This window comes from Ciona intestinalis, unplaced genomic scaffold (genome assembly GCF_000224145.3).
Source record: "Ciona intestinalis unplaced genomic scaffold, KH HT001094.1, whole genome shotgun sequence".
Classification (NCBI taxonomy): domain Eukaryota; kingdom Metazoa; phylum Chordata; class Ascidiacea; order Phlebobranchia; family Cionidae; genus Ciona; species Ciona intestinalis.
In genome coordinates, this window is record NW_004191415.1 from 26920 (window position 1) to 38045 (window position 11126).

Consider the following 11126-nt stretch of genomic DNA (forward strand, 5'->3'; position numbering starts at 1 on the left):
TTAAGGTTCTTCAATGTCAGCTTTTATAATAATTGGATAACGGAGACGAAACAAAAGATATTCATACAAACTTCGACTTTGAACTTCAAACACAAGTCAGTACCCTTAGGGTATTCCCCTTCAATATAAGAAAGTAAAGTTACCAGTAGTAAATATTTGCATAACGCCAATGGCTTACTACGCTTTAACAATCACACCAACGCTTTGTTGTACGAATCAACAATGATGGCTTTTTATAGTTTACACAACGTCAAAGTCAGAGTTTAAAAGTTCTTGTTGTATTTATGTTTTTGCTTTTAAGAAACCATTTATAACATAAAAACCTATATATATATTTTTACTACATTATATATTTTAAAAGACTTGGATAAACCATCCATGACGTAGGCATCTAAACACACAGCACCTATTTTTAGAAGCAACAATCAAATGGTCATCCGATCAAAGTAATAAAACTATTACATCCATTTTTAATATTTAATAATATGCAAATTGCAAAATAAATATGGGGCATTGTGTGTAAGCTGTTTCTTTATAATTTTTAATGAAAACGCTTTAAAAACAGGAGGCAGCGACTCTCTGCCCCTCCGTATGTGGGTGGCAGTGTCACGCTGCTATTGCTATTTGTTCTCCTTGTTGTTTATATTAAACAGTGATTAATGTGATGAAATAATCTGTGAGAAAACTTTCATGAATCATCATAATTATAAAGTTGTTTGTTAGCTAACAGTAGATGTTGATTACCATTATTGTATATGTGTTTGCTGTTGCAATGACTTCTTTTTGTGTGCAGGTTTTCTGGGTTGGAATTGCTTTGTGCTTTGCTGGATTACAGAAATGCGAAGGTATATATATCCTGTGTTGGTGTGTTTATATCCATTGGTGTGTTGGGTATTCTGGTGTATAACGTATAAGTATTCTGTGAAACATACTTTTTAACATATATATATACCTTATTTTTTTAAAAGTTAAATAAAGTTTACACAAGTCTAGTCAGTTTAAGAATATTAGGCAATGATGTATCCTTAAATTAAATTGCTAAAGCCTTTAGGCTGTTTTTTAGTTAACTCGCACAAGTAATAAAACATATATCGTCTGTAGGGTGTAACGGTCACGCCTTTTATCCAAAACAATATTTCTTTCTTTTTTATCAATAAGCGTGTATATACATATTTTATTACCTGTATACACTTATATATTTATATACTGTAGCGACTATATTTATATATATCATATAGCATATATATATATTTATATACTGTAGCGACTAAAACTTAACATTCGGTATTGCGTAATTACTGTCACGTGTTGTTTGCCTATCGCCATTGCGTAATTACAGACACTACCTTCTTCTTTTACCAAACTCTCTCAATTGCCCTTTTTTTACCGTTGTTGTTTTGGCATACAAAAGAGTGAAGTCTAATCATTTTAATTAAAACGATCTTAGATTCAACATTGCTACAACCGCTACAATAAAATGTTAATGTTAATAAAAAAGTAGATAAGTAAATTAAGAAAATTCAAACAACACAATGTTTAACAGGTTGTGGAACATTAACAACTTCTCCTGGCACTTCATATTGGTCAGTGGATTACGTCGGAAACCTTTACACAATTTACTTTTGTCCGAAAAACACGAAATATAGTTGGACATTGTTATATCGAAATTACACTGTTATTGCTGTTGTGAATTTGTCCATTTTAAAGAGTAATATTTCAAGGAACGCATGTAGCGTGTCAACAAACTCTGCAGAGTTTGGGGCCAGTTGTGTTAGTACCAATGCCACTTGTTATCACACAACATTCTTCACGAAAGTCAAGTTACCAGTATCTTTGTTTGCAGCGTATTTGTGGATGAGGCCTGTTGGCTTTAGCTCAAATTGTCTTTTTAAGCGATTATGGGTTCAGTGTAAGTATGCAATATTTTAATTAAAAAATAAAATTTAGTTTTAACTCTTGTTGAAAGTTCATGTTTTTTAATTATATTTATGTCTAGCCACAGGAAAAGCCCCGTAAAAATAATTTGGGTAACAAGTGTACGGAAACATATTGTTTATGTTATTATGATTAGATACCTTGTACACAAGTATAGGCTTTTATTCATTTAAACAATAAATGCAGTATAGTGGTATACATAATACATTTGTGCCTATCTAGTAACTAATGCATTTCTTACATAGATTGTTACACCTATGTTTCATTGTTTAATGGTGTGATCCAAACAAAGTATAGTCATCAAACAGCATGTGGGTATGGGTGTTCGGCACTCCTTACTTGTGCTGAGGGTTGGTTGGCTAACACCAATATAACTATGTGTAATGAGTATAGATCTTGGAATGGCTCACTAACATGCATTCGTGGTACGTATGCTTTCTCTTTCTGGGTATTTGGGCTTGTTTGGTCATATTGAACCATGGCTTACACAACATTTATTTGTAACATTTATATTGTGATGAGTAGCCACTTTATGAAGTGGAAATGTTTTTTTGAAACTTTTATATTCAAATACTTTAAACATTTAAATCGAAAAACATATTAAAATGCCTACATTCAATTTAAATTCAATTGTGTTAAATATTGTGTTATTTGAGAAGGATGTACCTGTGTGATGTCATTATTACAGATTTGTGTTGAAAAGCAAGAGTTTTATAACACTTTGTGTGGTGTTTTTTTAAGTTTGAACGTTCTACTTGTAGTTGTCTATGTAAAATTACTTTTAGATTTTTACACTACTTTAGAAAATTACAAAACATTAAACTGGTTTTACTACAATCTAGAAGGGGGAATTGATCTTTCTGTTGAGAGTGGTGGGAAAGTTGTCAGAGCAATTGGTCTACATTGGCTTGATATATCTGCAACATTCCCCATAACAGGCGTCCCAACTTGTTATTGGATATACAATGGAAGTTTTACTGGAAGATCATTTTATACATCAGTTTTCAAATGCTCTCCACTTTCGGACTCCACATCTGAAGTCACTTGTGAAACTTATGGCACCAACATTAAAACTACCTTGTCATTTCGAACACCGCTGTGGATGGATCAAAATGTTACCCTCAGATGTACTGGGAAACGTGATGCACAGTTAACTGTTGATTTACAAGGTTAGTAATACTTTAAAAAGAATTTCCTTTTTTTGTATTTGAAACTTGGCATTGGTAATAAATAAATCTGACATTTTATGTTTTATGCAAAGTAGATCATATGTATTTGCATAATTAATAAATATTACATTACAGTTATACACACTGAAAAGCAAATTGTTTTAACATAGTGTTTTTCTCTTTAGAGTGCAAAAATGTGACTGAAAATGGCATTTCTGTGACTTTTAATTCATCCAGCTACCTTTCGAATGGTTCCTTTTATTGCCCTGGTAATTCCTGGCTCTTCAATTCAAACTGGGAATATATCAGTGGTCACAAGGCTGAGACAAAATGCCTTGTAAATGCTCAGTGGAAATCATACAACGGCTTATTTTGTGAACCAGGTAATGAATTACTAAACTAATTTATAACGAATTTTTGTTGGCCATAAATAATTATAAATGGTTAAAACATAGTAGTAGTAATTATAGTTTTTGAAATACCACACTTTCTGCACATGAGTATATGAATACAATTGGCTATGATTGTGTCTGTTATGTTTACGTAGCACCAGCTCTGTACTGCATTTTTTACACAAGAATCATCCAACTGTATGAGCACCAGGTCGAAGTCAGATTCGTAGGATTTATTTTAGTTAAATTTATATAAATGTGTGCTTTATGGTTTATAAACTTTAAAACAACTTTAGGTTTATATGAAGAGTTTGGTAGAATACATAATATGTATCATTCTTATGTGTTTTCTTAGTTTACCAATCCACTCTAATGAACTAATGGTTTACAGAAACAATTCCAACTCTGCAGAAAATACGAACTGTTTCCGAGGGAGAAAGTTTGAATATAAATTGCAATTATATTTCAAGTTTGGCAAATACAACATACTTTCATGTTGGAAATACAATCTATAAACTTGCAAAGGTAATGAAAACAACTATATGTTTTCATAGTATATAGTGTTGTGGGGTAAGATAAGACTATAGGTCATATTATTGAAATATCCATATCGTGTTTTAAACAATTAACAACGGTCTATGGGAGTTGAGAGGATATGGTTTTTTACTTCTTTGAATGTTCTTTGTTTACTACTAAATGGGTCGAGAAAATAGAATGAAAGGTGTTCCACCTTCCCCCAAATTACTATATGTTGGTTGACATATTAAATTTTAAAACAAAATGTTTTTAACAAAATGACATTTAAAACAAAATGACAATTTTTATTATTAATTACAATAATTAGTTTTGTCACATTACCTTATAACAAACTTTATCAGGGATCCCAACTGACATTGACCAACCTGAAAGCTTCTGATAATTTGACGCCAATATCGTGCTCTACAATTACTCCATATACTTTGTATTTTAATAAAAGTGGAAGATCTCCCAACTATTTACTGAAAGTACAGTGTGAGTAAAATAATAACTTACTTTGTATGCTTGGAGTTATTGTTTATGATTTGTTAGGTTTTAATGGCTTTAATAAATGCTATGAATGGGGAAGCAAATAAATGAATAAATAAAGTTTTGAATAAAACTGCAGGGTAGTGCAACACCAGTCATTACAACATTTTTATGTTTCATATACTCTTTGCGAGTAAATTATTTTAAACTGTGCTTGAAGAAGAAATCTTTGTTGTACTATTTTGAAATAATCATGCGTGTATTAATACAAAACTGGTGTGATAACAACCTTTCCATTTTAACAGATGCTCCTCAGTATATTAATGCAACCACTGAATACAGATGTAGTTGGCAGATTGGTCAAACTGGAGTGTGTAGATTTGAATTTGCCTCAAATCCATTGGCTGATCTCGTAGTAATTTCAAATAATGGTAAGCTCTATAGTTTGTGTGTATTTTAAAATCAACCACATGATGTGCGTATAACTTATATGGTATAACACACAAATATTATAACTTGTCAGTTAATATGCAGTGTGTCAATATATCATGTGTATAAGTTGTATGATAGGTTTGTAAAAATTTAATTCAAGTTATATTTATATGGCTTTCTAGGAAACACACAGACGGAATTGCCTTCAGTTTTAATAGTGGGTGGAGAAAAAGGAAAACACCAGGGTTCTCTTAAATCAGCAAATGTAATTTTAATCAAAAATTAATGTTATTTAAACTATTTATATGTTGCATCTGCTTTACATTTTCTTTAACTTTTCATATTAGGGTGGGGAAGATGGGACACCTTTAGCACATATATATCCTGATCTTGTTTTAAACAATTACAGTCTATGGAAGTTTGAAGGATGCCGTTTTGTAATTCTTTAAATGTTCTTTATTTACTACTAAATGGGAAGAGGAAATATAATGAAAATGTGTCCTATCTTCTTCCACCTTACTACACATACTGAATAACCAGTTCTATCCAATAGGTCACCGAGAATGATGCTGGCACCTATAAAGTTAAAATTACGAGCTCAAAATTTTCAAAAGGTATCACACTAACTGTGATCATAACAATCTTAAAAGACAAACCACCGGTTCATGAAAGTTCTACCAATATCGGCGAGGTTGTCGGATTAAGTGTGGCCGGTGGTTTTATAGTGTTGGCGGCGGCAGCAATTGGAATTCGATTTTATATCTTACACAGGAAATTAAAAGGTTTGATAATTCAACAATTTTTATTTTCAAATATTACATAGCCTACCATAACTATTTTTTTATTTCTTTTAATACAATAAGAATAATTTAAATAACGCAGTTAGTAGAGAGAATTACTATTAGCAACAAAATAACAGTTGTTTAAATTAAAAATACACTTTGGGTTAAACCTGCTTGAAGAAAAGTTACAAATAAAAACATTTCCATTAACCCATAATAAAAATAAACCCATACCAATTAAGGGTAGTTGTACTGCATGCTGAAGATAAAAACATTAACAGTTAAAATGTAAATAAGTTTTTTAACTAGATGTCTTATTTGCAGGGAGTGGAACAAATAAAAGAAAGAAAGTTGAAACTGTGGATACTGTGAGACTAGGTATTGTATTATTGTATGGATAAACCAATGTGTGTAATTTCAAACCAATGTTTTTTGTATTACAGAAGATGCATATTTAGAAATTTCCCCAACTGCGAAAAGCAATGTTGAAAGTACACACATGGTAAATGACTAAATTTATTTTATAATTTTTTCTTGGCTAGACTTAGTTTGATATTCTGTATGCAGGGTACAAGCGTTTCATAAACAATAACATTATATATTAATAAAAACAAACAAATGTTTTTTAACAGGGTAACTCAAAGTTAAATAATGACCAAACAGAATATGAAAACTTTAAAGACAACGTCGAAGTAACTACAAGTATGTTATTTGTCAACAATAAATTATAATACAACATTTGTGCATTTTAAAAGGGAGTAATTATAAACATATTCAACAGTAAAGTCCATGTATTTGTATGCATTATAATCTGAATGAGTTTAACCTATTTATCCTTGTGTGGCCGACAAGACAGTCTTTTTAACTTGGATGTCCTGTTTTATGATATTTATATTAATGTTTTTTCAGAAGAGGATGGCTACACTGAATTCTCCTTGATGCAACCAGAACACAGTGTATGTTTTTAACAGTTTGTGCTATCTGTACCATTTTCATTGACAGAATTCATCTTAATAACTGTAATGTTTTATTGCAGGCAACAAAGGCACCAACCAACACTGAGTATGAACAACCTTTGAAAACAAAACAACCAACATATGAACAATTTAATTAAGTTTCATTACAAGTTTTTTGTTTATAATATAATTATTTATACAGAAATTATATTTAAGAATTTGTTTTTATTAAAATACGAAAAATAAATAATATTACTATTCTTGTTTATTTTTCTGAATTTCGTCTTACTGGGCTCCCCAATTAAGATATAAAATGGGATCTTTATAAGTGAGAAAAAACGCGCCATTTTCGAAATCCACGTTTTAAGTTTGTTTTGAAAATATCTTTGTTTAGTAACATGCGGCCGGCCGTAGACCCATTTAAATAAACAGAATAATTGAATAAATTTATCGCGAAAGGTTATCTTTTCAAAGGCAATCGGTATTAAAATATAAAACTTTTGCAAAGGCGCATGTCCACATTTATTTGTGCGTATACGCCGTCTACAGATTGTAGTTAAGTTGTTAATTTTGAATACCCAGCAAGCTGCGGTTTTATAAAACAGTAAAATTTACAAGAAATCTTTTACAGTGATTTACAAGAGATCTGGTCACTTTCATTTTTTAATATTTTATGGTTGTTTTCTACTAAAACGTAGATTCTTCTTGTAGGATAATCGAATAACTTCATAGGCTCTATGCATTGTTGTATATCCACTTGTGCCAGGTTTGTTCTGAAATATATTGTATGGTTATGGCTGCTGATAGTATGCCTTATTAATTAGATAGCAAGACTTTTTTTGTATCATGCTACCCCACCTTTATGCCACATAGAAATACTTCAGTTTAGTTTACTTGTATACCTGTTTTGGTGAAATTGGGAGTTCATATCCATCGTTGTCAGGCTTAATTCTTTGTATAGGTATCTCATATCCGCAATGATCAGTACTTGCACTTCGAATTGGGATTTCGTAACCAGCGTTATCTTTGTTCTAATCAAAAGTATATTAGCATAGAAAGCTACAACAAAACAGTAACATAACTTTTTATACATACCTCAATTCTTCCGTCAGTACTTGCACTTCGAATTGGGATTTCGTAACCAGCGTTATCTTTGTTCTGTTTATATGTATATTAGCATAGAAAGCTACAACAAAACAGTAACATAACTCTTTATATATATATACCTGAATTCTTCCGTCAGTACTTGCACTTCGAATTGGGATTTCATAACCAGCATTATCTTTGTTCTATTCATATGTATATTAGCATAGAAAGCTACAACAAAACAGTAGCATAAGGTCTTTATATATATATACCTCAATTCTTCCATCAAGACTTGCTCTTCGAATTGGGATTTCATAATCTTGACTGTCTTTGTTCTAATGATAAAATAAATTGTTTTGATGGTAATTTGTAAGCTGTAATGTTGATTTATCTTTGCTACTTACATTCTTGTTGCTGCTTTCTAAGCTTGTTTGAGCTGTAAATGTAAGTTGTATTTGTAAATCTATTTTGATAAGAAAGTGAGTTAAATTGTATCTTACTTTTATCGCTTGTTTCAGCAAAGGTATAGAGAGATGCTGGTGTCTAAAGTAGTTAAAGACTGGTTAAAATAAAATGCACAAATTACTTGTACATATAATGGTCTTACCGTTTCGTAAACATGTGTAATACCATTGGTGGTAACAGTATTCCTATGTTCCTCTAAGATAGTAAGAATTAGATACAATATAATTATTTCAACATTAGTTACTTACCAGCGATTGTTGCATAAATTCTTTTGTTGTTTTGTAAATAAAAATAAAGAATTGTTAGATATTGGATGAGCTTGTAATATATTTGTTTAATGCTTAATACATTTCTTACCTATATGGTGCAGATGTTGATTCTGTAACTAAATTAAATTAATTGGTTAGAGTCCAATAGTTAAGTTGGTAATTTTGCATGTTGTTTACTTGAAGCTAAACTGCGGGAATATACAGTAGGCTACACAGCAATTTACCTTTTGCAGTTCTGGTTTTCTTCCGATAATAAACAAGAGCCAACGATATGATAATCACTGCAGTGATTGAACCTAAAGCAATAATGATTGTTACATAACCTGGGTCAATCTCTTCTGCTTTGGTATATAGAGAAGCAATAGTAATGTTCATTACGAAAGCATTGTGTGGGAATATGTTTGAAGTTAGGGTAAGTTGGTAGATTCCAAAGTCTGTTTCAGAAACCTAAAATGAGAGCTGAAATTAAAGAAGATTTCAAAATGTAATTTCATATTGTTACTTTTGTTTTCCGATATATGAACTTCTGTGTTTTATGTTGCTGTGCAGTTAAAGAGACCCCACTTGTAATAACAACTGCAAAAAGTAGATTTTACTTTTAGGGCCTTGTTTCTGTATTCTCATATTGTACTTACCATTTCCCATTTTAAGTATAAAAGAATCTGCTTTAGGATTTGAAGTGAACTCTACAATACATTCTTCTGGATTACCAATAGCCCAATGACATATAATACTTGTGTTTCTTGTTTCAGGTGGATCTGTTAGATAAGAAAAAGTTACGATGATACTGTACAGTGTTTAACAAAAGCCAACTTACATAGCACATCGATATGGATTTGTGAGCTGTACCTTCCAAAGGCATCATCCGTCATACAGGTATATATACCAGTATCCTCTTTTGACACAGAGGCTAGATATAACATGGGTTGTGTTCTTAAAGTATTATTAGGAAGTTTCCATGTAAAAGTAGTATTAAGTTGTTGCTGATATTCAATATTGCATAAGATAGAAACACTTTCATGTATTGGTGGTTGGACAAAATTATTTTGAATACTGTGACTCCCAGAATGATGAAACTTTACAGTTCCTGAAAATACAAGCCTTTGTTAATTTGGTATTACTTTAATTTAGGTCACATATGTTCTCACTTCGATATATAATTTAAGTAATGACTTAATTGTTCTAAAACCAGCTAACATGGTTTTATTTTTGTGTTTAAGTTTCTGTTTTTACAGTTTTTTTGCAATGTTTAATTTTTATGTAAAAAGTAATATCTGGGTGTATTATAAAAATGTAATTGCACATTACTTACGTGCTTCAGGCACAACAGAAATCAAATATTTCTCGCTTTTTGCCTGACCAATTGTATTCTTGGCGACACAGAACAGGAAAAAAGTGGTGTTTGGATTGACACCAGTGTATGTTTGTCCATTTATGCAGTTAGCTATATCAGTAAGGCAGTACATTATTTGATAGGTATATTGTGGGTTTGAATTGCTTCTGCAGATAGTTGATAGCGAGTGGTCACTTCTTATCGTATACCCACTTGTCACCTTAAGTATATGCGGTGAAGCAGATACAATCTCCATGGTGACATTTTGTGGAGCATCTGAGTAGAAACACCAAACAATAATCATTTATATTGTCATGCACATAGTATTAAAACTTACAAGTAACATTCTCACTCATAGTATTTTATAAATGTTAAGTAAGGACAACTTTACTTACAAGTAGGGATGCACATTACAGAATTTCGAATCCATGAGATTCGAATCCTTTTGTATTCGAATCTATTTACGGGATTCGGTATTCTATTTAATGACGTCATTACACGTCATCTCATATACTATATTAACAATTTTTGAAAGTTATTGATTTTGAAAAAAAATATTTTCGTGTTTGTGGGACTTTCGAGAGTAAACGTTTCGTAACGTCTTTTCATAGCCTGCTATACGTTTCATGACGCAAAAACTACCCAATAGTACAATTTCTGATCATTTTACAACTCAAGATCCAACAAGGCTGTTATGAAAGGGTCAATAAACTGACTTTTGTGGTTAAAATTTTTTTTTCCTATAAATATAAAAAGATTCGAAATTCTAGATTCGGAATTCTAGATTCGAATTAAAGTATTCTAGGATATCCTAGAATACCTAATTATTCTATAATGTGCATCCCTAGATGTAAGTTAGAATTTATAATGTATTTTATCTTATGTTATTATACATGGTACGGGGTAAGGTGGGACACTTTTAGGAAATAATTTTCAAATACCCTTGATCATGTTATAAACAATTAACAACGGTGTATGGGAGTCATGAGGATCTAGTTTTAATTTTTTTTTAAAGTTTGTTGTTTAGTATCAAATGGGACGAGAACAAAGAATAAAGAGGTGTCCCATCTTTCCCAATCCATCTATAACACTTCCACGAAACACAAAACCATATATTTTAGTTTTTACAAAACTGTATTTATATCTTACTTTGTTGTGTGGTAATAAGCACTAAATTACAGAAATTGGCATTTTATGACATAATTAGTTCAATAGAGAAAATAAAATTTAAATGTAGGGTACAACATATTTGTTGAATTAATACCTAATGGAGTCTTGATAGAAAAACTACTTAAAAAAAAT

The 11126-nt window shown here is 31.1% G+C and overlaps 2 protein-coding genes and 1 long non-coding RNA gene across 6 annotated transcripts in view; 2 read left to right on the forward strand and 1 right to left on the reverse strand.

Annotated features, from left to right (window-relative positions):
* LOC100185655 overlaps positions 1 to 6915 on the forward strand; it is a 7769-nt gene extending 854 nt beyond the window's left edge. For 2 of the 3 annotated variants that reach the window (XM_018817025.2, XM_018817024.2), the window contains 16 exons: positions 1 to 95; positions 794 to 845; positions 1544 to 1909; positions 2181 to 2360; positions 2778 to 3104; positions 3290 to 3487; positions 3888 to 4021; positions 4375 to 4507; positions 4807 to 4932; positions 5116 to 5198; positions 5487 to 5715; positions 6040 to 6093; positions 6159 to 6217; positions 6348 to 6417; positions 6625 to 6671; positions 6752 to 6915. The exon at positions 1 to 95 is cut by the window's left edge. In XM_018817025.2, the coding sequence (XP_018672570.1) occupies positions 1855 to 1909; positions 2181 to 2360; positions 2778 to 3104; positions 3290 to 3487; positions 3888 to 4021; positions 4375 to 4507; positions 4807 to 4932; positions 5116 to 5198; positions 5487 to 5715; positions 6040 to 6093; positions 6159 to 6217; positions 6348 to 6417; positions 6625 to 6671; positions 6752 to 6829 (1773 nt within the window). In that variant the 5' untranslated portion in view covers positions 1 to 95; positions 794 to 845; positions 1544 to 1854 and the 3' untranslated portion in view covers positions 6830 to 6915. Of the gene's footprint in view, positions 96 to 361; positions 447 to 793; positions 846 to 1543; positions 1910 to 2180; positions 2361 to 2777; positions 3105 to 3289; positions 3488 to 3887; positions 4022 to 4374; positions 4508 to 4806; positions 4933 to 5115; positions 5199 to 5486; positions 5716 to 6039; positions 6094 to 6158; positions 6218 to 6347; positions 6418 to 6624; positions 6672 to 6751 lie in introns of all 3 variants that reach the window. The other variant, XM_026840002.1, reaches the window with a different exon arrangement.
* Positions 6916 to 7196: 281 nt separating this feature from the next.
* Positions 7197 to 11126, reverse strand: part of LOC104266575 — a 9240-nt gene continuing 5310 nt past the window's right edge. For both annotated transcript variants that reach the window (XM_026840003.1, XM_026840004.1), the window contains 12 exons: positions 9127 to 9249; positions 8994 to 9067; positions 8716 to 8938; positions 8580 to 8607; positions 8471 to 8490; positions 8365 to 8417; positions 8258 to 8300; positions 8162 to 8193; positions 8030 to 8092; positions 7767 to 7960; positions 7574 to 7702; positions 7197 to 7444 (listed from right to left, as the gene is read on the reverse strand). In XM_026840003.1, coding sequence (XP_026695804.1) covers positions 7297 to 7444; positions 7574 to 7702; positions 7767 to 7960; positions 8030 to 8092; positions 8162 to 8193; positions 8258 to 8300; positions 8365 to 8417; positions 8471 to 8490; positions 8580 to 8607; positions 8716 to 8938; positions 8994 to 9067; positions 9127 to 9249 — 1130 coding nt within the window. In that variant the 3' untranslated portion in view covers positions 7197 to 7296. The remainder of the gene's footprint in view (positions 7445 to 7573; positions 7703 to 7766; positions 7961 to 8029; positions 8093 to 8161; positions 8194 to 8257; positions 8301 to 8364; positions 8418 to 8470; positions 8491 to 8579; positions 8608 to 8715; positions 8939 to 8993; positions 9068 to 9126; positions 9250 to 11126) is intronic.
* The window catches only part of LOC113475626, a 13342-nt gene continuing 11036 nt past the window's right edge, over positions 8821 to 11126 (forward strand). Inside the window, exons 1-2 of the long non-coding RNA XR_003397382.1 lie at positions 8821 to 8903; positions 9244 to 9367. This is a non-coding gene — a long non-coding RNA (uncharacterized LOC113475626). The remainder of the gene's footprint in view (positions 8904 to 9243; positions 9368 to 11126) is intronic.